At 43.3% G+C, this 27,793-nt stretch overlaps 1 protein-coding gene across 1 annotated transcript; it reads right to left on the bottom strand.

Moving 5' to 3' along the window:
* Positions 1-1,959: 1,959 nt before the first annotated feature.
* On the bottom strand, positions 1,960-27,383 carry dipk2ab (divergent protein kinase domain 2Ab). Its single transcript, XM_059327156.1, has 4 exons — positions 26,944-27,383; positions 19,987-20,873; positions 6,815-7,118; positions 1,960-2,928 (listed from the first exon to the last, which is right to left on the bottom strand). The coding sequence occupies exons 2-4, from the start codon at positions 20,638-20,640 to the stop codon at positions 2,582-2,584; spliced, it is 1,305 nt and encodes a 434-aa protein (XP_059183139.1). The 5' UTR covers positions 20,641-20,873; positions 26,944-27,383; the 3' UTR covers positions 1,960-2,581.
* Between the last annotated feature and the right edge of the window lie 410 nt (positions 27,384-27,793).

Below are 27,793 nucleotides of genomic sequence, written 5' to 3'. Positions count from 1 at the left end.
GTTTTTTTTTTAAATAACTAAAGCTGCTCTGAATGTTAGGCTTTTAAAATGTAATCTAATTTCCTTGTGAAATTTTTCACACAAAATTCAGCCCAGCCACATTAAACCGTTACAAAAAAATGATTCCCTCAAATATGGATAAAAGAGAAGTACTCGCATCCTAGTTGAGTGGAGAGCACAACAAAGGGAGCTCGGGCTAGGATCCAAATTAGAGGAAAGATGAAGATATGAAAAGATCAAAACCGAGAAGGGGGAATGAGAAAAAAGGAATATGAATTGGCAAACGCTGACATCCCAGCTGTGCCACACTGAATCAAATTTTAAAGGCAATATGAACCTGAGCCAAATTGCATGCAATTTAACATGGGAAATAATAAAAAGATTAAGAGATAATCAAGAAGAGTCCACACACAGTGTAAGTGTATATATATCTATATATATATATATATATATCTTCATTTATTTTAATATTTAAACCCACTAAAAGTTGTAAATACAACTTTTGAATGAAAGGCACAGGAAAAATCAGACACTGCTGATATAATACTCAAAAGAAAATTACAGTACAAAAGTGGACAGTTAGTTACGCACATACAAATCCCTCCAGGTTCATCGTCCTCCATACAGGGGAAACAGAAATATATCTGACACAACAAAGAAAACGGGGTTCAAAACCATAAAATCCATTAGCCAAACTTCTCTTTATTGCTTTTCCTAACTGACAGCGGTCACATGTCAGCGCCCCCGGTCTTGCCAAAAGCAACCACTGTGTTTTCTAGTTTCCCCGCAGATGGAGTGGCGAATATTTACTTGATTATTGGGCTGTTGACCGTGCTACACAACACTCCACTGGGCATTTAGCTTCTGATTAACAACATCAAAGCTGATGAAATACAAAAAAATATGGAGCCAAAGAGGGGATTTTTTTCTTTTTAGGTTATTTGAGTTAACATCTCTTATAACCCATTACCAAATGAGCCTGTATTTGTAATTACTCTTTAATTCGTTGGTCCACTGAGTGTAAAATCAACCCAACCTCTAAGTGGTGCTGAGTGTTTAAATATTAAATAGGAATTTCTGGGCTGCAAAATGTAGAAGTGCAGGTCAGAAGCCGTTTCTGGTGCGAGGAAAGTAATTTTGGATATCTTCATTCCGTTTTTTAACATTTACTTGATGGAGTTTACTGCGCTCAACACTAGTGGGAGAAGTTTGACAGTAGGATTCATTTATCAATTACAGACATTTAGAGAGAATTTGGCACCAGAGGCCACTACTCTGCTGTTTTATTGTGTTTGCTGGTCCTAAGATTAGCTGCATTTATCCCTTTCATTTAGTCAAGAGGTTTTTTACATTATTGAAGAAAAGCATGCCTCAGCCGACCATATCATCATTTATCAATCACATGGGAGGTGAACAAAGCAGAGGGGGTTATGTGACATTAAGTATGCCCAATCTTTGACTCTCATACCTCTGGATTAGGTTCTTATTGAAAAAAATAAATCAGAATGCAGGCCTGTCAGCTCATATAGGATTGTGTACACATTACGGTTGCTTTGGACAGCTCTATTGGGGAACAACTGGAGGGAAAGGTGCTGTCACTCTGTACTGCTCAGGGTTCTTAAGATTACATATAGCCTCTTTGGTATAGGCACATCTGCATCAAGGGACCACCACTGTCCAATTATTCCCTTCCTTTTCCTATGTGCAGCTCTCTCAACACTCTCGGTTTCCTATTGTGGGGGGGGGGGGCACAAAAAAAGATGATTGCCACAATCCTGGAACCTGGAAATCAAGTGATTGATTGGAGCAGCAGGAAATTAGACTTATATAGTCGTCAAGGGTTTTCTTTTTCTCCTGCATGAGGACCAAACCCCCAAACCCCTGCCTTTCCTCTCTACCTGCTGTAGCTTGGCCTTTCCTGCTGCCTGACAGCAGGAGATTCATGCTACCTCTGCCTTCGCTGCAGCCATGCTACAGAGAAAAAAAAAAGCCATGGCACAGCATAAATGTAAACGCACCAATGTACTCAATTCAGCCCTGAATAAAATAAAATAAAAAACAAAAGTTCCTGGGGGCAAAATGAAACTGGTGTTAAGATTCAATGTTATAAAACACAATAGTTCTGATGGAGTGAAGAGTAAACAGGAGGATGGATGCGGTCAGGGCTGTGTGATGTCGCTGCTCTTGATGCTTGGATGCTCTGGTTTGCGGTAGCCTGGGTCCAGTGAAGGATGCTTTTACCAGAGCCCTTTCTCGCCTCCTCCCCGAGGATGGTAGCCCACCCTGGGAGAGGAGAGGTTACCTCTATCCCCTCTCTATCCTGGTTCTAACCAGAATCTCTTAGTGCCACACTCCTCTTTCACACGGGAGCAAAGTCAGGTAAAAAGCTAGAGCTTTAACAAATCTGCTTTGAAGTTTGGATTCTTACACTTCCTGATGCAAGACCTCTAACACCTTCCTGCTCCAGTGCACAAAGGAGAGCGAATGACATCATGTACAAGAACCAGGATCTCAAGAGTTCGGAGATAAAGAGTACAGGATCCAGTCTCTCAGTGCTTCCGGCTAACGCCGACTCCATTCATTACCTGGCCGTAGCGGAGGAGGAAGCGGCAGCTAGCTGTGTGAGGTATTCACGCAGTTCTTTGGCCGCCTGGAAGCGGCCGTAGCGCTTTTTGGGTCTGGTGCACTCGTCCAACAGGGTCTCGAGTTGTCCATCTTTGGCTATGTGGGCGGGGGGGTCATGGAGGAGGCCTCCAGTGGTGCCCCGCCACGTAGCATACCGCGACAGCAGGTTCTGGCACACGGCATAGTAGTTGTGGTCCACTGTGACCCTGGAACAAAGAGAGTCCTTCGAGAAAGACAGGCAGGCCTCCCTGTCGCACTCCTCAAACCGGCTCTCGTACCACACGTCATAGTTCTCTGGCTTGTCTGCAGGGAGACAGAGAGACAGTTAAATCAACACTGCACAATAAAAGCATTCTAATCATAAAAAACAGTCAATAATATTAATATAGACCTAGATGCACAACATTTCAAATATATAAAAGTATTTATTGGGTCATAAGCTAGTTTATAAGCCTTCATCCGATGAATGTGTTATGAGGTTTGGATATGAGGATCTTGCTAAATGCCCTGGCTTTATCTCAGAGCAACATGCATTTGTATATTTTTGCATATAGCTTAAGACAGCATTGTACAGCTTTTTTAGAGGAAAACTCAAGCAATTTCAGGTACCTAAACTTTATTATCCCATTTAAACTGTTACTATAATGCAAACATGAAGTCTACAGAATTAATTTATACCCACAGCAAGCAAACATGTCTTCACAAATTGTTTGTTTTACCAGTTGTTCATATCACATTTGATTGCATGTTTCGATCGTGATTATTTAATGCTTGCTAAATTATGGACCAATGGATAAACAGAGGGCTTATTGAGCTATTAGCTAGCTGAGCAAGTCTGGTGTTCAGGGGACAACAAATAAAGATGACGAAAAGATTGTTTCATATCAAATATTAAAAGATTTTTTGGTTTACGTGACGCCAGGAGTATCTACAAATTCAAGCATATTCCTAACTCCTAAACATAATGGTTTAAATTAAGCATTTCCCAAGTTTGCATGAACCCTGTTAGCAGCTTCAACCAGCCTGCAGTTTATATTTTCTATGGCTTCTCAAAGCTTTCATTTCTTTAACGTCTCTTTCTTTAAACAGCACAACTGTTTTCAGTTATATGACCGTGAAGAAAAACTTCTTTTCAAAGTTTTGTGCTAATTATTAGCTCGGAAATCAACCTGACCAGAAGCCGACAGGTTCGAGGTGCCATAATTGACATCCTGCAGGCACTAACAGGAAATTCTCCCTCAAAGCACACAGCCAAACAACTCATCTACAGTTTCATTTGACAGAAATGAACCACTTTCCAGATTTATTGAGCAAATAAAATTCTCTCTCCAGCTCATTTCACATTGCTTTTTCTCTTTAGAGGATTGTGCTGGGAAAGAAGGGAGCCAAGAAAATAACCTGGAATGATGAGGGAGCTATTGGTTTGTGCATTAAAAAAGCAGATCAATAACATTGTTGGGTGGGAGGGGGGCCTGTGGAGGCGAACCCAGAGGATGCAAACACATAATCAGTGAATCAGCGTTGTAATGCACTTCTCCTCTGGCTCATCAGAACAACTCAATCAAACATCCAGCGCTGCCCTGTTAGCAAGGGGCCCCTGTGGCCCCCCGAGGAGGAGGGGCACATCAACCTCAATCAGTAAAGGGTGATTGAGATGGATCTGCCTGCATACGCACACCACCAGCGCGCACACACACGCATATAAAGATGAACGCGCAGAAGCAGCAAGGTGAGGTGAAAGCAATTAATGTTTCAGAGCTGGCCATGCATCACACCTCAGCACTGATTGACAGATGGCATCAGGAGAGTGTCCTATTCTTTTCACTCGCAGACACACACTGTAGTCAGACAGACAGACAGAGGGCCTAAAAAGACAAGCAGGGAAGAAAAGGTTCATACCCAAGGACAATGATGAGCGCAGCAAAAAAAAAAAGAAAAAAAAAAAAAAAAGTACTTTGAGACTCGGCTACAGGCTAAAGGAAGTTTGAGGTCTATTTACTTGCACCTCGATCCCCTCTCTTACAGCAGGCCTGAGCATAACAAAGCTAGAACATTTCCAAAGCAACCGAAACAATTTCCAAGTCAAATGAGTGGGAGAGCCATGGAAGAGGCAGGCCGCCTAACCTCTCTCGTCTCCTGCACCTTACATGTTAAGGAGCTCAGGTCGGACTTGTATACATTCACCTCACTCCTCCGCCTTCCCAGGGCTACACTGAGAGGGGACATTGGGCCTGAAATGCTTGTTAGCGTGGCCTTACTAGTGGCATTCAAGAGTACGAGCCAGTTTTAACAATGCATGCCTGTGTTAGAGTGCATTATTGAATGTGAGAGAAAGAGAGGGTGTGTGCGCGTGTTTCAAGTGCGGTTGCATCTCTGTGTGTTTGTGTAAGCCGAGGAGCGATCGTGTCGGGGAGAGAAGAGAATGAGAGTGAGTGAAGTGTGTGTTACATTATACAGCATGTGTTTCCAAAAACCACTGGGGGTGAAACCATCCTCAAACACTATAAACTCAATGATGGGGAATGGCTCCTTTCGCACCACTGGACTGTGCAAACACAAAGCATGCGGCACAACTTGAACACGGCATGCGTTTTATCTCGCCTGAAACGTCGCCGCATCAATATGGATGCCCCTAACGAGAGGGTGGAACTGTGCGTGGTCTTTCTGCGTGTTGTGATTTGCAAATCAATTGGCCTCAGTTTAGACCGATGAGATTCGTACCACACACTTTAACTCTCTCTCAATCTCGGGCTCTAATTGTAGGGATTGGATTCTCTGCTCGTGGAGCACTGGGAGGTTACCGCGCCTATTTCCTGCTGCTGTCCGACACATGGCCGTGACCTCGTAATGCTCATTACAGCCCTCATCCCTCTTCTTCATGCTGCGGCCCGGCACTTGGCACGCACACAAACAGATCAGACACACAAACACACGAGTAGCACGTAAACATTCTTGAGGCTTAAACTGTGAATGGCCGGGGTAAGCAGCTTGAGTTGTCAAGCTCTAAATGTGTCGGCCAAACAAAGGGAGTCTCAACCTGGATTGTGCTTCGGGACCTGCAATGGGGCGACTGTGACAGGGTGGAAAATTGCAGCTATTGGCAAAAAGGTGAATATACACACTTTTGAGTATGATGCACACACCAAAATAATCACATAGGAAATCAAGTACTAACCCACAGCAAAAAACTACAGGACATGCTGCAGTGCCATGACATGTTACAGATCTATTTATGGTTTTCTGGTGTCAGATCTTGTAATTTGGCAAAGCGACATTTTATCTCCAGATAAATTCATCACAATACTTCCCCTCCAACTAAAAAAAACACACACAACCCTGTCCACACACACACACAGACAGACATCCAGAAAATAGTTCATATCTGTCACAGGGCACAATGGTGGAACCTCAACACCTAGCGACACAACAGTTTATCACTTTAATAGGATTTCTGCAGGAAGGGATAAATCTAAGAGCCTGACTGGGTGGTCGTCCCTCTCTCTTTGAAGTAGCCCCAGGAAGGGGGACTGAGGGGTAGCAAACTGCCACACTGAGTGTGTGATGTATAGCTCTCTCTGTCCTTGTTATGAGGTTTATTCTGAGAGGCAAAAGAAGAAAAAAAACTAGGGCAGCGGAGATGGCTTGTTATCCGAACTATCTATGCTTTGATGGGGACGAGGATGTCGGAGGCACAAGGGCTGGAGGAGTGTATTCTTAGAAGAGAAGAAGCTTCGAGCATGTGCAAATTTGCCCACAGCTATCTGTCCCTTGAGACCTTTCCTCAAACCTTCATCACTGCTTCATAAGCTACAGTTGGTAGTTTTGACATGAAGTGCAGTATTTTCTAGAGTTTAGAGTTGTGGTCAGTTTTTGAATCGCACACTGGCTTTTAAAAGAGGTCCGGAAAAACAGTTACAGTTTTAGAGAAGCACCAATCTTATACAAGTATAAATCCCCTAATTACTGCTCCATAATCTTAAGTATTAATGTAAATACTATTGTGTATAAATGAGCAACATTTATCTTTTTATGTAGTGGATGTGGTAATGTTTCAAGATGTCAAACCTATGGAACTGTCATAATAACTGGGAGAATAAGCTCTTCTACACATCAACATAGGAACATATATACTCCCACACATACGCAGAGCACATAGTGTGTTCAGGTAGTAATGAACGCTGCCACTCACTCTGCTTGATCAGCCTTTTGTCTGCCACAAGAACATTCTCGGCATCAACAACGATGACCTTTCCGTCTCGTGGGCCGACCGCGAAATTATCGAAGCTGACATCGAGCAGGTAGAGGGCAAACTCAAAGTCGTTGTTGGTGAGCTGCTCGGCAATGTCCATGAGCTGGCGCGCCAAGTCTACCCTCTTCTCCCAGGGTGCGTTGTAGAAGCTCCACAGCTCCTCGCCCACGTAGTTGACAGCAACCATGCGCCCACATGCTCCCAGGTACTTGGCGAATGGCCACCCTTCGTCTGACGGAAAGCTCTGGGAAGGAGAAACACATGAGAGGAGTGTTTAAAAAAAATAGATAAAAGAAGTTAGGCTGTGTAATGTAGAGTTGGCTGAAAGAAAAACAAAAATACCCCATTGGCTTTGAAAAGCAAAGGCTAACGCTTAAATTGCTAGAACCTTCACATTGTCAGAAAATATTTGTATAACTTGCACAGAAACCAGTCTCTAAATAAAGAGACAAAAGAAAAAAAATCCCAGACATCAAAACCAAAGTTGCTGTTTGCAGCCTTGGGTAATTTTTTTGATACACAACTCTAAGTACAATAGTTGAAAATCTGCCAAAGGATCACGTGAAACGGAGCCAGCTCTGGGTATAACGGATTAACTTTAATAAAAGAAAAGAGCCAGTTTGTGTTAAAGCCCCACAGCTATGAGCTGATGTACGCTGCTATACTCAGTGCTTCCAGAGAACTGATAGGAGGTGATTTGTGGTAGCAGCAGTTAGCAGGAAAGCCTTATGTGTTGTGATGCAGCAGCGGGGCGATTTAAACTGCTGCATGATGTTGGCTAACCGAGTTAATGCAGTTTGGGCATGCTGACAAGAAATTGCTGTGTATTACAAGGTTAAAACTGATTAATAATAACAAGGTAATACCGCTAGCAGGAAGTGGTATCACTGCCGCTGCACAAAAAAAACATAATCTCTCTCAGATTTACTCGACTTTATTGAGGTCAAACAAAAACAGGCACACATGCACCATTATCTGCAATCACTCAAAGTCAAGTAGTAACATCTGCACAGGCAAAAGACACACGTGCACATTCACAGATGACTTAAATAATTCGGGTGAGAGGTAGCTGTATTTGGCAAACGTGCCAGGCTGCTTAGGGACTACATTTTTGCGTGTCTACTGCTTCCATATCTCCCTACGAGCTCAGGTGTCTCACACTTTCCATTTCTTCTCTCCTGGTCCATTTTATTGCCACATGGGTTGACAAATAAAACCCCGCTTTTTTTGCAACCCACATGCATTTTGCTAAGTGATAAGCTCCCATCTTTAACAATAACCCCCCCCCCCCCCGTCATAAGTCTCTATCTTTTACAATAAACACCCAGCCATATGCTAGCTTAATGATAGCCCACAATTCCTATGTAACAAATCTCTCCTCGGCTGCTGTTTCTGGCAGGCAGTCGCCGCGCAGACACAGACAGAAGGGAGGAACGCTCATTTTTTACAGGAGTCTCAGTCGCCCTCCCTTTCTGAAACTCAATTGAATGGGAGATATAGCGGGGAGCACACCGTGTCACTGCTGGTAAGGTGTGAACTACTATGACTATCGCGTCTCATTTTACAGTTGTGGTAATTCAATACTTCACCTGCTTTCAATTTGTGGGATTTTAAATATGCATGGCTGCCCTAACTCCCTTTAAATTTTAATGAAATACAAATTATTTAAAAACATACATTTTAACCCCGTGCTGGCCACGCAGCTGCTGTATTTCAAAGACAACAGCCGGACCTCTGCCACATCGAGACTGTGGCACCGAGGGGGTGAATGTGACAAAGAAACCATGGCTGGGTGAATGAATGGCTGTGCAGTGATTCAAACGTTCATATGCGGAGGATTGACAAGTGATGACACTTTTAGCCTCGGACATTCCTTATATTATGCTTCTCTTAAACTCCTTTGTTACATCCCTTTACTGAGCTTTATTTTACCACCAGGCATACGGATCCTACCTGAATGCAATTTTAAATGAAGGTTAAGGATGCCATGTCAGTGATGCTTGACTGGATGATGCAGCCTTGGAATAATCTTAAGGATGAAAAACATTGATGCAACAGTGGCTCACAACCATAGACTGTATAAAAATTTGTAGTCACCCTGACATCACACACTGGGTTTGTCGACTCTGTTTTTGAAGCCTAGATTGGTATTTTGGTCTTTGCCATTTAGTTTTTCTGCAAACAATGCATACACAGAATGGACCTTGAGTTGGAAGGACATCACGTTTTCAGCTATGATTATTTAGTTAGCTTGTTTAACGAGGGTCATGAGCCATTTAAAATGAAAAGATGACTTCTTACAGGGTGTTTAGTAACAAGACATTTTTAAGCGACCAAAATGTTACAGTCAACTTTGATTTACTGAAAACCCACTCCAAGACATTCGCTTTATCATCTACTCTAAATGGAACTATAATTTACTAAATGAACATCATACTCATGGCTTTAAACTGGAGACTGAGACCACAAAGTCATTAGGAAAATGTGTACTCAAGTATTAAATCAAGTGAGATGTATGGTGATTTTCCTCTTGACTTTAATACAATTTGGCTTCTTTTCGCAACCAGTGGAGTCGCCTCCTGCTGGCCATTAGAAAGTATACAAATTTAAGGCACATCCACATTGGCTTCACTTTACCTGGAGGCTGCTGCCTGCATCAAAACATTGAGGCAGACTTTTACAGTCTGTAGTGTAAATCTACACAAAAGGCGTATCTTCTGTTTTCCCAGCAGTATAAGAGAGAGCTACAACCAAGAGGGAGGACAATGAGTAAGTTGCATACAATGCAGCCTTGGTCGAACCCATTTCCCTGAGGTGACCCAATCAATTGTGGGACAGACGAAAGTCTGTCCAGGAAGCACTGTTGGCTTCCAGCAGCCTGTCTGTCTGACTGTGCCTGTCATCCTTAAACTTGGCAATGACTCACCCCAACTTCCCAAAAAAAACTATTCGCTTAATAGCCTACCTCTACATTATCTGATAGAGCAAACTTGACAGGAAGGGGAATCTGAGAAAGAAGACATGTCTCTAAAAGTGAAAAATTCCAGCAGATACTGAGAAACAAAGCATAATGGTAAGCTGACGGCACTCCCACTGGTACACCACTGAGTACTGGCTGGAAATGAGACAATCCCAGACTACCGAGATGTTGCTCGCCAATGGGCATTCCTACACAAGAGATTTTAGGATTAGAGAATTAACTGGCTAAATATCTAAAATGGCTTTCTAATTTCTGAAGTTGGTATAGAAAGATTAGGTTGAAGCTGGATCAGTTGGTTGTACATCCCTATTAGGCCCGCTTCCCTTTGACCCAGATTCAAACCTCAGATCGCTTTATGTTGCTGCAAATCTAAGCAGCTCTCGGTCTTGTTGACAAAACTTACCCTGTCCAATGTTACGGCTAAAGCTGCTTTGTAAAACACCATCCTCCCTCTCTCACCCCTGCAGGACGGATGGATAAACGTGGCGAAGGGGTGGTGGTGTGGGAGACAGAGAGCAAGAGAGGAGAAGAGAGAGAATACGATGGAGACGGCAAACAGCAGAGACAAACAGAGTGTCTTTCACTTCTTCGCTCCAGTGGACAGGAGGAATAAACCAGCAAAGACCTGCCTGCTAAACACATCTCTCTCTTTGTTGTCAGGTTGCAGGCTGAATGGAAGCAAAAGTAGAGCGACTGCAGATGGGGGGTGGGAGGGGGGTGGGGGGGGGAGGATGAATGCCCCAAGGCTACTTTCAGACACTGTCAACGGCTGTTATGAGAACGCCTTCATGTCTATCCGGCCCTCGTCCGTGGGTCTTAACATAGATGTCGCTCATTCACCGTTCTGACAGGCTCATTGCGCCGCGTCAATTATCGAGCGAGGTCTTGACAACTCAGCCATTTTTATGAGCTTCCTATATTTAAGTTTCATATGCAATAACTTTAAAGGTGAGAACTACTGAGCAGTGTAGGCAGGCATGTGGAAGTGGGCACCAGAGCTTTGGATTCGAACTCGCCTATTGCAGAGCTTGATAAATACTCCACGTGTCCTACCAATCATTCTCCCTTAGCGCTCTTTAAACGGTTACTCTGCAGAAGTCATTAACGTCCGCAATGAGGCGTTGAGGGGGGGTGGACGAAATAAATTGGAAAGCCCAGCCTAATACTACACCCACTGCACTATCTCCGAGTAGAATTGGGTGGTACTGTATGTGTGTGCTTGTGTGTGTGTGTGTGTGCTGCGCAGGTAGTGAATTTTACCAGTCGTCTCTCGATGATGTTATGCTATTGAAAAAATGCTGAGGGTGCAAAACTGCCAATGTCACATCTCAGCGACTTTTACTGCTTTTAAAAAAGGTCTTATCACTTCTTGTTCCTGTCATTGGATAAAAAACCTTTTATCTCCTGCTTAGCAAAACCGTTAACTTACAGAACCTGGTGCCAAATGCACTTCTTACATTTTCCGACCACATTTTTTTTTTTGCTTGAATTTCTCGCAGTGTTCCAGAAATAATGAGCCCGGCTCTGGAGACAATAAAAGCGACGGTGAAAAACAGGCCAAAACAGAGTCTTCTCATTACAGACGACCTCACAGTGACTTCTAGGCCCAAGCCTGACTAATCTAATCTTAAAGGTTGTGCCAGGGCGCTACAGTAACATTGACTAGGGGGGTATTTGTGCTTTCCACTCCCCTCCCTGTAATACAACAGACGCACTGGCATCCTCTTGGGGGGAGATTGGAGTGGGCTGAAATGAAACAGGGCCACAGACAAATGGGCAGCCTCTGGAGAAGAGGATGAAACGAATGGAGCGAGAGGCTCAGGAACACACACCTGCGTCCTGACATCTGCTGACAAAGGCATGCCCTTCTACTGGGCCACTCGGGGGAGGGCGTGGGCGTGTGTGTGTGTCTGTGTGTGAGAGAGTTCGAAAGAGGCTCTTTGTGCGCGTGTGTATGTGTGTCTATGTGAAACTATATCCAAGTGCATGTGAATGAGAACATGCAACGTGACCAGGGCTGATAACAACCTCCATTCAGGGGCCGAGTAAACATGAGCGGCTCCCAAGATATTGCCTTGGCTGGTCTGCAAAGAACACTGGTTCATCAAACACACATATACATACACAGATGCACACACGCATATACAGTGGACACATACAGAGTGGGGTTTATAAATGTAAGACTGAAAGGAACCAGTTGCCTTCATCCTGCAACCACAACTACTTACAACAAAAAGGAAATTAGTAGTTTGCCACAGAGGTGTTTCATGTGCGCAGCTTGTTAAAGCCCAGAGGAGGGTGTGGTGTAAATTCTCGACATTTTCTGTCCTCAGCAAAATCCCACTGCTTCATAGGAAACAAGTTGGGACAGGACTCGTCAAGTCCTGGGATCAAACGGTGAAGTTGAGGAAGCATGGTGGGCATCCAAAACACAACAACAGCAAAAAAGAAAAAACCCTTTCAACCCTGATGTTGCAAAATGAACATTATTCAGCCTGTTTATCAAAAGGGCTTAGCGTTAAGAAGGAGTCACATCTGCTCTGCAAGGCAAAGGCTGCCAAGCTGGACTTGAAACGTTGCTTTTCTGTGCAGCCCTCCTGTTGACCTTGTGTGTCTGGAGGATGTGTGGCGAGCCCCGTCTGGCAGTTTGCTGGCCATTTAAGTTTAAAATCCAGTTGGTTAGTTCGCAGCGAGAGCGCCGGCCCCACAGGGGAGCTCGAGCTAACTCCTCATCCTGGCACACATGACGCTATTCCTTTCTTCTCTTTTGCACTCGTCTCCTGCTGCTACCGCTTCTCCTGCTAACCCCGCTTTTTACCCTCCCTCTTTGTTCCACCCCCCAAAACCTGCAATACAGGGCAGTGATGCTGTCTGTTCCATACACGGGAGCCAGGAAATGCCTAGTCAGAGCACCAAGCTGAGGAGAGAAGAGGAGTAGGGAGAGATAGGGACTGTGTATGTTTCTGAATTTAGAATAGGCCCTGCCTCTCTTTCTTTACCAGACATGCGGTTCAAAGAGTGCAAAGTCACAGTCTGTAGAGCTGGCAGCAGTCCTGGGAAAAGGGGAAAATCATTGAATGAAGAAGACTGGAACTAGAAAGGGCTGCTGGGTGTATTAGTGTCTGCATGAACCTGTACATGCATGTACACTGAACTCAGATGACAAATCAAAACCAAGAGGTCAGGTAAATACACCACTAAGACCACGTACAGTCGACATGTGCAGCATGGAAGAGAGTGCACATGATTCAGTGAGCTCTTCCGTGCAGTGATAGAAATGGGTTAGCTCTGTTTTTGCAGGCCTCTGCTCTGTAGAGAGAGAATGAGAGCAGGAAGAGGAATGAAAGCAAAGGACAGTGCAGATTGGGGTTGCTAGTCTACACTCAATGCTAGCCGAAACCCTTTGCCGGCCTGAACCCAAGATACTGTGCACAGACCACCTCATAAATCCCCACCACTGGAAGACGAGGAATGTATTAAGTCATATGCAGTGGTGTTGACTCAGTCTAGGTGGTACTGCCGCCCACACGGCTGAGGAGAAACCCAAGTGAAGCTTGGCTTCAGACCTGAGGGCTGTGGGTTTGAGGCCTACATCAAGGGTTGTGTATTTCAGAGCAGGCGCCAATTATCTAGGGGGCAGCCGGGGGGCGTAGTGAGCAGGGAGACTACTGTCACTGACCCTTCACTTTAACCTCTATGCAGAACAGGGCACACAGAGAATTTCCCCTACAAGGAGCAATAAAGCATTGCAAATGTTAGAAAAGACCTACATAATAAAGAAGTGCCAGCCTGTGACCAGCTACACTAATAAAGTTTAAATAGTGAATGTTTTACCAACTGCAAGGGGGAAAAGCCTCAAGACTTGAAGATGCTACAGTATATCCCTGACCTCTCATATTTTCTCTGACAGGGACTAGGTGCTGACGCTTTAATGCAGTGGACAATTTTATTACTGCAGACAAGCTGATGTGCTAAAAAGCATATTCTTGCTCTTACATTAAGCCTGAGGCTCTCCAGAGGACACAGCACTGTAAAGAACCACTTGTTCCAGATCCATATTGGCCATCTTAAGGGGCCCGGGGAGAGTTGTGAATGGGGTTAGACTCTCCTGCGTTGCAGAACTGCACCTTCAGGAGCTGGGCGTGGGGTAGGCTGGGGTGCTGGCTGTAACAGTAGGAAGCTGGGGGGGGTGGGGTAAGAAAGCTAAAAAAGGAGCTGGTGGGTGGGATGAGAGGAGGGCTGTAGGGGGGGGTTCAGCCACAGGCATTTACCTAACCAAACACAGCTGTCATGCTTGCTTGTGTGTGTGTGTGTGTGTGTGTGTGTGTGTGTGTGTGTTTGGAGAGCAGCAGAAAGAGAGAAAGGATTATGGTAACACAAGCAGTTTGGCTCATTCAAATGGGGGGAAAACACCACAAGGCTCCGGTTTGTACAACACACACTCACACAAACCCTCCGCTCCTCTCCTCCTCCTTCCCTTCTCCCCTTTCCACCAGGGCCTCCATCCAGCGAGGGCAGCCAAGAGAGGGGAGTCGGGCCCAGATAACTCCCTGTCTTATCCTAACAGGATTCAGTCTGTACACAAAGGCCTATAAGAATAATGAAAGGGGGTTTGGGAGCACTTGAAGCAGGGTTAAGCGGCGTACACAACCTCCTCTCTTATGTGCTAAGAGCGTCACAATCCCCCAGACCCAAAAACAAAAGGTTCTAATCACAGACTAGCAACTTAAATAGTATTTACCGGTGGACCTCAGCCACTGAGCCGGCCTTAGAGACAGAAGCCTCTCACTTAAGCCGGGATAGCATGCAGTGTTTGTGATTAAATGAAAAGAAATAAATAAAACTAAAAACAAAACGGGCTTTGATCCTCTTTGTATAGAGGCATGACCCAGAAAGCCAGACAGTAAGATTGCAGAGTTTTCCTGCATAGACAATAGAAAAGGCTCAAGTGCTGTGCATCCTCTGTCAGAACAGGACCATGTGGGCAATAAGGAGCTTTGTATACATTATTGAAGACATTTTGTCATCACTCCATCCAACTTGGCTTCCAAAATCCTCATTTCACCATTTTCTTTATATTTGACCACTTTAGACTATAATATTTGTGAGTGTTGTGCAATCCAATACGGCACTACCACAAACTACCTGAATAGCCTCAAAAATACAGACCAAAACAATTAATTGTCATAAATCTTTATTCCATGTCTGTTTTATTGCAATACATTTGATTATTCCCCTTTTTTAATCCATCTGCACCATACTATAAAAAGTAATTGCTTTTGTGTTACAGATAAGGTGGTATGTAAAATTAATTTATTTGCAATTATTGTTCAACAAGGCACTGTTATTTTTCTTTAAATTATTAAATTATATACAGTTATAAGATTATCTGACTCATAGCTAGTGTAGGCAGGTTGCACATATGCTAATGCTAACCTGATTAAATTTATTTTCACATGAGAAAATAAATCAAGGTTCAGTAGGTCACGGTCTCGGCACTACCTTAGGTTGCCTCACTTTTTGCCAAGAAAAACCCTGAATTTATACTATTTACTTTGGCTTAGTTTCCCAAAGTGGATGAGCATCGTAATAGATTATGCAGAGCCTCATTAAATCAGCAGCATACCAAAGAGGCATCCCCCCATTTTAGAAAATTCAAACAAGCTGCTAGTGTGTTTGCTCAAAGCGCTGTGAATGTTTACTTTCACATTTGCGTTAAAATGCTGCTGTCAAAAATCTTTGGAGGAATGGGAGATAAGGTCAACCATCTAATCTCCATCTTCCCCTCTCTTCTACGATTTAGTATCCGTGTCAAGATGTCTGTGTTCTGGGAAAAACAGATGGTGTTGCTTGAGAGGTTCGTGCCTTCTGAGTATGTCTCTGTGTCAGGTGAGGGCGGCGTATCGAATGAGGTGGAGGATGTGTGGAAGGTGGGGAGAGGCTGTAATGGAAAGAGGGAGAGGGGTGTCTGGGTGAGCACAGATTTGAGACTTGAGGAGATGACTGAGTTAACCCCACAGGCCTGTCACATCCTATTCTCAGCTTCACTGAGCAACACAGGGCTGAGGACCAAAAAGGGTGCGAGCGCAGTCACATGCTCCTGGCTAACTCACAAAGCTTAATGATTTGGAAGGGAGGACTCGGCTAAATCGAACTAATTTAAGGTTGGGCCAGATGTACTCCATCAAACACAACCATCACCTGATGAATCAGTGAGTCATCTAGCCCAAGGAGAGAAGCCAAGGATGGCAAATAAGGTTCTAGCCGGGGAAAATTAGAAGAATTTATTACTCTCTTTTCATGCAAATCAAGTTACTGTCGAATAAGAGGTAAAATTAAACAGCATCATGTAATTTCTCTGGTTGGCAAAGAGACAGCCCTTTGAAACAAGAAGATTTATCACAGGAACAGAAAAAGCTTTCCAGGCCAACTTATCTGCGAGACCTTTAGAGAACAGCATTGGTTAGGAGGAAATGGGAGAGAAAACAGATGAAGTTGCATAAGGTCTCTCTAAGGTCCCTCTCATTGAACAAGGATTTTCTTGTTTGGCTTTTCGTCATTTTGTCTTCCCAAAAAATATTTATTCCCCAAAGCCAAATTGTTCTCCACGTGACACAGGAGTGGGGGTGGTGTGTGTGTACATGAGAGCACGCTTGTGTACCGCAGAGCACACAGAAAAGGCTTTGTTGGACGGACCCGAAACAACACGGCAGATTGTTTCCCACTGACAAAGAAGGTCTGGTTTCTCATAGTGAAACAGGGCCGATTTACTGCCTGTGGCTTCAAAAGACTGGAAACAGAAGCCGTTCTAAGAGAGAGTGCAGCTCACTGAGCAGGCACCAGAAATGTTATTGACATTATTCGACTGTATAAAGCCAGAGGAAAGAGATAGGGAAAGAAAGCTAAAACCACAGTGCTGGCAAGCAATGACAGTCAGAAATCGTTGACACTAAATATAGAAACTTAAATTATACACTGAATGACACTGACCTCTCCAACTTACTGAAGAGGTGTTTGACTACAACCAAGCAAATGGAAACCTTCACTCTAGGCCTGCACAAGAAAGCAATGTGGTAAATAGTCCAAATAAGGATCAGCTTTCATTAAATAACCGGTCATAAAACTCAGCCCACATTCCTCTACCTTTTGTTAAAACCAGTCCCCACGCAGCAGCTCTCACCTCTTGCAAAAAAAAGAAAGAAAAGGAGACCAAGGTGTTGTAGTACAGCACGTCTCCGATCCAATCTCTATAGACGCCATTAATTCTTTATGGTCTACTGCTGCCCAACCTTGTGTATAGGGTCTCTCAGTCTCTCAGCAAATTTTCTCCTCATCTTTTGAGTTCAGTGATGCTGACGAACAGTCAAAGCAGTCTTTGTGAAACTCCGAGATGTCTAGCACATTTCTTTGTATATTACCCGTGCCCACAATCCGTTACTCCTGACCTGGTACGTACACAGACCCTACAGTTCTTTCTTTTACCCTCAGGTCACAAGTTCAGCATGAGATCAACAATTCATGAGTCCCTGTAAACATGCAAAGGCTACGCAGAGCTGAAAAGTGAATAAAGCCCTGGACAATGTGTGTGCATTATGTGTTGTGTACGATGTCTGTAGCTGTGTGCGAGATAAGGTTGGGGGAAGGGGAAGGGTGATTCATCGAGCCCCTGAACTGGGGCATAATGGCATTAAAAAACACTGATGGAATTATCTGGCCAAGAGTTTGTGGAGCGTACACAAGCGGACAGGAAAATACGAGAGAAAATGGCACAGGCAGAAGAGAAGCAAAATGAGAAAGAAAAGAAGAGAAAGGACAGAACGGGGAGGGCAAACGACCACACCAGGCTAATCAGATTTTATAGATCGACCAGACTAAAAGGCTGATATCGCCTTTTGTCTTCTGAATTGCCCGGAGGTGGCTGGCCCTACAGTGTGTAGGGGGTGCTGGAGGTCAGCATAAACTATTGAATGTCTACACGGGCCATGACCATTGTTGTTCTGACATGGCCAACGCCAGATTGAAATTGAAATTGATTGTCTGCTTGTAAATCACAGAACGTAAGGGATGAGGACACATGTGATGTGCAGTATGGCTGCTTTAACACGCTGGATGACACAATAGAGTCGGGTTGTAATTTTTCTTCCAACGTGGAGTCAAAGCAGGACAATTCTGTTTACCAGGCAGCTTTTGATGTTGGCAGCAAGTAGCATTTATACAAGGGATGGGAATAGAGAACTGCTGTCCGATCCAATAGAACTGTATGCCCCCGAGCTTATCATATCCTTTCATTAATGCTGGCATGTTTTTCCTGACAGTTGCGCATTGCAAAACAATGACGTCGCACTTATAGTCTACGTTGCTTGACGCAACAAGGAGTCACGGCAAAGAAGAACAAACAGTCAAAAGCAGTGATGAATATCTGTGAAGTGATAATCTCAAGTGTAAAAACATGAGCAATATGCTGAAAAATCTTTCTATGCAACATGGGCTTAAATCCAAGGAACGCAATGCATTTGACACTCCACGCACAAGTGCCACTGCTTCCCAAAATGAGGAGCACGTCCGTTACTGATGGTAAATGTCTGCTATAATAACATTACCGCAACACAGGCAGGATAAGCCGATTATTTTCTTTGTCTAAGAAAACCTAAATGTAAATTCTGTGCAAATATTCTCTCATCTCATCCATTTTAGATGATGACAGACAAATTGCTGCTATACTGTGTTCCTACTCAGATAATAAAACTGTAGCATTGACAACCTGTGTATGCAGACTTTTTCTTCTACATGGAAAATTGATCAGGAATCAATAAGGGCACTGATATAGACCATTATGCAGACTGTGCTCGACAATGGCATTGTTATCAATAAAAATATCGATTCCCATCCCTAAGTTTCTCTATGTCAAATTAAATATTTCTAATGTTGGAGCAAAACATTATTAATAGATGAGCTGTGAAAAAATGAAATGCTCAATATTTCACTCTCATCAAAACTAAACAATAAAGCAACAATATATTAGATTTTTGTCAGTTCCTTCAACTAAATGTTGATTCTAGGTCCAAAACCTAAAGCTTTTATTTTGGTAGATTAGCGAAGGATCAAGAATGTTGGTACTAATAGCACTGAGCAGCTCCGTAAGAGAGCTCTCCACGTGCTGTCTCCCTCAAATGAAGAGAATCCAGTGGACACAGACGTACATTAAAATTAAAAACAACTTGGACCATTTACAGATGCATTCTTGAATAATTCAAAACTGCCCTACATATAGTGTTAAATATGCAGTATTGCCGCCAGCCAAAATCTCTCATCTTTTAGGGAGGCCACAGCTCTTAAACCCTTCTCTATTCTAAGCAGAGGATTGGTGCTCCAGATAGCGGACGCGAAGTCTCAATGTAGCCTGGAGTTTTTGGGAGGGTGTAATAGCTTGTCTCAGATCTATGGAGGAGGAAGGAAAAGGAGGATTCCCACCCTGTAATTTACTGGGGGCTTTGTGGGCCAACACCCCCGCTTGCTTTGTACTGATGCTCTTATCCCCTTTGTAGCAAAGGTAATCCAGGAGCCGTGCCTTATCAACAACTCTGAAATCGCCTGGGGCCACAGATCAGCTGACAGACACCTCTTTGAAGAAAATATTGCATCTTGATAAAGAGCATATTAGTCAAACATCATTTAACAAGATATAAAAAACACCTTAAAACCTCAAATGGTATCAGACACATGTTTAAAAACAGCTCCTGCCCTGGAAACACACCAAAATTGTCACAATACCAGAATTTTTAATCTTTCACCCACTACCAGTTGAAAAAACAGATACCTCTTTTGAAATAAGCAAAAAGGTCCACAATAGGATTTTTTAAAAATAAAACTACCTGCACCCAGTGCTGGTACAAACAAAGTGAACACATACCAGCCCATTTGTATTAATTTGTATTTTTATGTTTCATCTGTCCAGCCTCAGGTTAAAAATCTGATTAGAGAGCTGTTTTTTATAGCTTTAGTACTTTGAAATACTATCAAAGCACAATTAACAGGGATTACATCGTTTTAAACAAATGGTATTAAAAAAAGTATCTAATTATCGATACTTTTCACAACCTTAAAACGCATGATAAAAAAAGCTTAAACTGACCTGCAATACGAGCGGTTCTGGGTTGAATGCCAAGGTCATCAGCAGTTGCATTCTCTCTGTGTCTTTGAGATTCTTTAGCAGGAAGCTGCCTGAGTCTTTGGTCTCAGCATACCTGCGGACCACGCGGTCCAGCAGCCTCTGAGAGGGGCAGTGCACCAAGTCTGACCAGCCCTCCACAACTTCTGGAGTGAGCAGGCGAACATCGCCATTGATCCTGGCAAATTCAGTCTTATACATCGCCTGGATGAGGTCACAGCGTGGCCTGCCTGTGGCCCTCTTGCAGATTTTCTGGTCTATCTCCGCCAGCTCCTGATTGGAGCCCAGTCGTTTCAGCACCACGCGGCGGGTGCCCTCCCTGGGCTCGCCGTACTGAGCAAAGTAAACATTCTTGACATTGAAAACGTCTAGGAATCGTAGGCGACCCCAGGTTTCAAAGGAAACCTGGCCGTTCATGAACTTGCGGCACCAGCTGGTGCCAAAGCAGGCGGGACACTTGTTGAGGTTGATGAAGCGCCTGTCGGTGAGCTCATTCTTCTGGAAGGAGGCGAACAGGTTGTGGGTGTTCATCAACAAGATGACAAACAACCCCACGACCAATAAGAGCTTCAGACATCGGTACAGGCGGCCAAGTTTGAGAGGCAGGAAGCGCAGCATGATGGGGATGGGGCAAGGGCGGGGGTTCTTGAGGGATTGGGAGGAGGGGAGGTATTGAGACGTTCGTCAGGGAGTTAACCTCAATGTCTCTCCGTCATGATGCACCGGGGGGAGCTTCTAAAGCGGCAGGCAGGGGCGAGGTTGGCACAGCTGCCCCGTGCCAGTCTCTGGCAGAGGCCAGTGAGTCATGTTCTCCCTTCTTGGTGTTTGAGTGCAACCTCGAGCCAGCAGGCCTGGAATCAAGCAAAGAAAGAGAGCTCATTACATCAGGGAAAATCAAAAAGCTACATTTCATAATAAAGATAACAAGTGAAAAAGGTTATCTCGTTTTTCTTCTGCTAGGCCTGCAACTTGAACACCAAAGTCCTTACATGTGATACCTCCTATAAAGCAAAAAGCACTTTCTCTGGCATATGAAATTGTCTCACAAATTTGAATTGCTTGGGTCATTTGAGAGATTTCATTACTTTTTGAGCAGAAATGAGATGGCCCACAGCCAATGCAATAAACCAGCCCGTGTCTGTTTGAGCGCCTACTCTTTGGGAAATCATTTCTTGTATACTCCCTCAATATAAGAAAGATAAATAAAAGTATGGGAAAGGGGAAAATAAAGTGTCAGTGATCAAATTAAGAGAAAATGTACAACATCCTCTTCTAGTATAAATAAAATGTGCTGCACTCCGAGGATGATTCCTCAGAGGACCTTCCTCTGCCACTACAGAAGTATCCATCACTTTTCTTCCAATGCACAGCAAAATTACACACCGTCTGCATACCTCAACAGTTACACTGAGCTCAGAAAAGTCTCGATTTTTTTCTCCCCTTCTCGCTTCAAATGGAAAAATCTCGCTTTGCATTGTGAAGAGAGTCACGCTGTGTGTAGTTTAACCTTTGATCAGAGTTGCCCTGCTTCGTTTTAATCAAGCTTTGAAGTTGTTTCTTTGAAAATGACTGGTGTCGCTAAAGTAACGTCCGTGGTTGGGGGGGGGGGGGAGAAAAGCTGCGAATCCCTCCATTCGGTATATCGATGTGAGCGGGGAAGGGAATGGTGAGAACGAAGCATGGAAGAAAGGCACTCGCAGCACATGAACAATACTCTCAGAAGTCTCACAAGCACCCCCCCCCCCGGAGTGTGCCCATGATGAAGCCATGTCAGACCCCCCAATCAGCTTTTTAGCAATGAGTCTTGTAAGTCTTATAAGTCGCTTTGAGAAAGACAATGACTCAGGCCATGCAAATTAGCCGTCCTCAATTAGAGCTCATTAGGACATGCCTATTAGGACAGCTGACTTGAGAGGGCATGGCTAACGAGCAGGCACACTAGTGTGATTAGTGTGTGTGTCGATGGGTTCCTTGCATTTTGCTTTCAGATCGAAGTGGCTGAGATGTGGAAAGACACGGCGGCTTGAGGCGGCCAAGAGAGCAGCAGTTGTGAGAGATGTGCGGCTGTGGAGTGTCAGATAAGAAGCTGAACACGCTGGTTATTACCTCACACATCTGTCTGAAAATACCTTGAGCAGATCAGGCTAACATCACTAATGTAAAAATAGACCATATCCAAATAGTGAAACTACAGACGGCTGCACTACATATATTTTTAAGGAAAAGAAAATATGATTCATACAATTTTTCCTTTCTCACCAGACATCTAAAAGTCAAGCAATGTGACTCAACAGCGGGCATATGATTTCCTTCTTTGTGCCATAAATTATTAGACGTAATTTATATCTTTTAAATGGAAGCAATCTTTAATGATTTTTTAAAACTCCGCATTAAACCAAATAGCTACTGTAAATCTTAATAGTACTGTGTCAGAATTTCCCAAGACATGGGCCGGCATTTATTTATTTATTTTTACCATTATAATGAGGAGCACAATTATAATGGTAATTTTAGGTTTTACAGATTAATCATTTAGAGGACACTTGTTCAATATACTATTTTATACCCACATTAACCTGAGATATTGCTGAAGCAAAGAAATGTAGGAAAGATAATTCTTCATGGATTTTGTCTGAAACAGCATTTCATTGGGCATGCTAAATAAAGAAACTGGAGGTCCACATCGAGCTGACGTCAACAAAGTACCTCCAGTGTGATAAATGAACAATAACTAAGTAACCTCTCAGCCGCATCCATTTAGAATGAGCTGAAAGAACAGAAACTCACTAGTATAATAGTACCTGGGAGAAATTCATGCAAATTCTTCAAGATATTAATATTATATTGGGAAAGGAAGATGGATTGGGAGATGGAAAATGAAGAAACCACGTATGTATGAAGAACCCACCAAAACAAGAACTTCAATAAGAGCCAAAAAGATGTGTGCCTTGTGCTTTCTACTACAGGGAGCGCGGGGAAGCTGATTGCTTGAGGGGAAAACTGAATATCCCGTTGCTGTAAGATCTCGATTCAAGTGCCATTTAGCATCTAACACAGGCAGTCACAGCACAGACGTGGCTGTAAGATCTTGGGAGCAGATAGAGATTTAACTAGGATCAGCAAAGGGCTCAAAGAGGGCAAAACATAACCCTCAGCCAGGCCAAACAAGAAATCATCCCTATATCCGTCAGAAAGCAGCAGAGGGCCAGGGCAAGTTGCAACAAGACCCCAACTAGACCTGGACACTGCGGGGTAATGAGATGCGCAAGGTGGTGACTAACACTGGGAGGATGCATAGTTTCTTCCTCCTCTCCAGAGAAGCCTCAATTACCTTTGCAGCATTACCTGGATTACGTAAATGAATGTACTAATAGCTGGAGTAAAAGGATGAGCCACACATGCATTTAGTTTCTGTTAATGAGGGACAACCAAGGTGTGAAAATGCTTAAAATGTTGACAATGAAATGCACGACAATATGCAATATGCACGATATGCCACTGCTGGCTTATCCTTGATCCTGTACTTTTGTTTAGCGTGAAGCCGACGTCTATAAGAATTGAAGTGCTACTAGATTAGGGTTTTTATAGCCTGCTGCTGCGGCTGCTACACACAGAGTAATAGTGTGAATAAGACCAAAACATTCAGCTTTATTGGAAGGATGCATGGCCATTTAAGACGGGGATATTTTTCCCTGGTAATTACCTCACTAGACTGCTTCTTGTGGATTTTGCACCTGCAAAACTATTTATTTTACTGCCTCACTGTCTGTTGCTGTATGCCACCCAATGGCTACGTTATTAAACAGGACGGGCAGGCAGAGAGGAAGGCAGACTGTATAGAACTCAAGGTTGCCAAGTCAGGTTTTCTGACAAGGGTAAAGTTCATTTTAAGCTCTAAATTAAACCCAGATGCTTTATATTCTAACACAGATGCTACCCTACGGAATAGAAAGGCAGTGAAATTTAAAGCAGTGTTTTCTTTTGGACAAACCTCATTGTGTGCCCACAGAAAACTTATGTTTTAAATTAGCCCCCCCTCTCTCCTCCATTCCTCCCCCATGGTGCCTCGGCTCCTTCTGCACTGTGAGAAGGAGGGATGCACAATACCAAGAGGAAAACCCTGTTTAGAGTAAGCACCAAATTACCTCTCATCATACACAGGCACTGCCAAAACTGGGGTAAGAAAGTTTTTCAGAATACTCAGTCTACAAAGTACTGCGGTGAGCGCTTCGAAAGAGAGGCAAAGAAAAGAGGGCAAATCAAAGGATGCCTGACTCCTCATGCATGGGAGATGAGTCTCGCATTCAAAATGTTCCAAGTTTGGCAGATGTTAAGAGCCGCAAAATGGCTCATTACTGGGACAGAAAAGGCGCAAGATGAAGCAATAGGACCCATGTTGGCTTAAAACAGAATGACAAAAGGTCGAGACAGAGGAAGATGACATCGTAATATCCTAATATTTCAACTTTTATTAAAACTTAGATTTTGACAGAACAACCCAGATAAGAAAGAAGGGGTTGAAAAGAAAATTTCCATCTTGAATAATCTTTTCCACAGCTCATTGTGTAAAGCTGGTTTCCGATAATGGTGTGCGAGGGCAAGGCTACTCCGGGGCTAACCCATTTCCTTCACTGCACCTGAGGCTAAACTTCATTATGATATAATGAAGTCAAGCCACACATGAACATGCTTGATTAATTCCACTCGAAATGCAAAAGAGAGTGCAAAGAGGACGTGTTGAAAAAGGAGTGGATGGGAGGGGAAAATGGAGAGAGGAAAGTCAGAACCTATGTATAGCTAATGGACAGCAAGGTGAGAGAAACTTTTAGTTGTTGCTCTTATGATGGGAATGAATGAAAAGAGATCACTAGAATACAGAGTAGCAGTTCTCCATCTCTGAATGGATACACACAAAAACACACACATGAACGCGTCTACCCACGGAGAACACCGGTAATACCACCAAACCCTACTAAAAAGCTCGGAAAAAGCCTCCCCCTCCCTTCCATTGCAATTCGTGGCTCTAGCTGGAGAGAGGAACTACTGTTGCCAAGGTTATCGACTGAGGGAGTCAATAATGTTTGATCAAAAAAACATTCAGCCACAGCCGGATTGCTACAGCAAACACGTAGACAGTGATGGATAGATACAAATGACAGTAACATTCGCATGCCTAATGGAAAATTGAGTCCTCAGAATATAAGTACCAATTAGCACCATCCTCACATGAACATTAGTCCATTCATCTCTGGCCCAAACCAAACGATAGAGGTTTTAATGAGAATATCAATGGTATCTGCTTTGCGCCAAACTGACGCAGCTGTTTGGAAGGACACACTTGAACCGGGGGAGACTCTGCTCTGATTTCTTCGACTGATGACATGTTTGTTTGTTTCATTTAAAAACAGCTGCACACTTTCACCAGGCAGCATCGCTCTGCAGAAGTTTTGAAAAGTTGTCATGCATTTAAATCTCATGTTAATGCCAATGCAAAACAAATGTGTCATCTAAGTGAAGTTACACTTCACCGATTAAAACAAGCTGTCAAAACAAACTTCAGTTTGAACGAATGAGAAATATGTTTGGAGTGTGTGTGTGTGTGTGTGTGGGGGCGGGGTAAAATTGATTACCTGACAGACGTTTATTATTTCATTTGAGGTCACTCTTAATGTAGCTCCATCTGTTGTGCTTTATCAGAGTTTGATTTGGTGTGTATGGAGGTCAAAAACGAAAATATACTGCTCCTGTGGGAGCTTTTAGGCTACAATACAAAAGGCCGTTCCCCTGCTGAGCGCTGAGAAACATTCAAATCAACCACCAGCAGAAAGTCTTAAGTGTATTGGTCTATTTTCATAGTTCCCTTGTCTCCCAACCTTGCAGAAAGGCTCCAAAATGAGTCTCCTGGTATGGAAAAATTAATTCTAAGCAGCCCGATCTATTCATTAGACTGTAAAGAGAAATTTCTTCGGACCAAATAATCCATTTTTCTTTGAAGGAATCAAGGGCAGAAGTTTGCAAAGAAATATCTTGGTCAAGTCAATTTAGCAATTATTGTGTATTACGCTTTCATTCAATGCCTGAGCCTGTCTGTCTGATGGGCAACGGCTCAATCTGCTGTTTGCTCACATAAAGAGAGAACACATACAAAGCAAATCAATCTTAATCAAGTGGAGACCTGTTGAGGTACATTCATTTGAGTAGTGATAAACTATAGCCCCAAGGAAATAGGGAGCATTGTAAAAACATGGTTTGTTAAAAAAATATCAATAAAAATTTTAAATGCTGCCTTAGGCCAAAAAATATATTAATAATAGCTTAACACCGTGATTGTTGCTATAATATATGTTCTGCATACAAATGACCAAAGCAATATATATTTAGAGGTTTAAGAGACATATTGCAGCTTTGTCCATTGTATTATTTTGTAGTCGTTTTTAAGTTGTGTTTAGGTACCTGCGATGGACATGACCTGTGTCCTCCTATGAGAGAAAAAAACTACCATAAAGATAAGACGACTAATTGCAGGGTAGGTAACATACTAAACGCTGATTTTGAGATGCCAAAGATAGTTGAGCTGTAACCAAATAACACCAGCAGCACTAATAGTAGTAATAATAAACTTCCTGTCACCATTCGGCGGATGTGGGCATCTGATAAGGAGAACTTGTTTCCATAAAAACACTGTCGTCTAGTATTTTATCTTATCATTTTATCATTTCTGTGGCAGCAACGGTGTCAAGCATGCTCTCACGTTGCTGAAGGGTTGCGAAATGTGTTAGTTTTTGCTTTGTTAGTCAATTAATCAAGCCGGGGCTGCAAAGTAATACCATTAAATTCATATTGTGCCTATTCATATGATTAAAGGCTAAGTTCAACGTGACTGCAGGCTGCAAAGAGAAGAAGAAAAACTGTGAAACAAACCTGTATGACTTTTTCCTCTCCGGGTCTGTAGTAGAGTAAATGCTTAGCGCTCAGTTGATATCATTCTTTAAAGTTGCGGCTACTTACGAGGCGGGCGACGGATACTTGAAACCACCGCCGACAATATCTAAACCGAAAACAGCTTCTTCAAAGCTCGACGAAGATCTCTATCAAGCAAACTCACACGGGCTTCCCATTCTCTAGCTCCTAGGTATCTAGCCAGCTAGCCTGCTAGCTGCTGAAATAAACAGTTGGGATGCCGAGTCTTAACTCTTCATATACCGGATCTTTCCGACTGGACGACGCGGTCCTCCTCACAAAGGACAACAGCGTCCGTGTTGTGCGTTAACGTCCATATCTGTCCGCGTATCATGAGTCCCTTTGTGGTCGCGGAATTGTCTCTTTTCTTCTCCTCTCGGGCAGCAGCTCACTCCTCTACAACACCACAATGGGTTCTGTTTCGACTCTTTTCAACACCAGCCTCTTTGCTCTTCACGACACCCGCTGCCTGTTTGCGGCAGCGGTTGCTAAGCGATTATTCTAATATTGTCTTGTGTGGAACGCCGCCCCCAGTGCAAAGTTTGCCGAAATTTCTATTTTTTTCTCAGTGCTTCCGTCAGACTAAAAGCGACCTTTGATGGAAGATTGTGATATAATCTAAAAATAAACTTTAACTGAGAGTGCCATGCCGTGCAACTTTATGTAATTAGACACAAAAAAAGACTGGATATGGTGATTATTATAGGCCTATATCGTATGTATTTTATAAGCAGAGTCAGATATTGTATATTATATATAGATTGTATTTTATATTAAATATTTGTACTGTATGTAATATATTATTAATTAA

The sequence above is a fragment of the Centropristis striata genome, chromosome 23 (genome assembly GCF_030273125.1).
Source record: "Centropristis striata isolate RG_2023a ecotype Rhode Island chromosome 23, C.striata_1.0, whole genome shotgun sequence".
Classification (NCBI taxonomy): domain Eukaryota; kingdom Metazoa; phylum Chordata; class Actinopteri; order Perciformes; family Serranidae; genus Centropristis; species Centropristis striata.
This window is presented reverse-complemented; position numbering and strand designations above follow the sequence as displayed.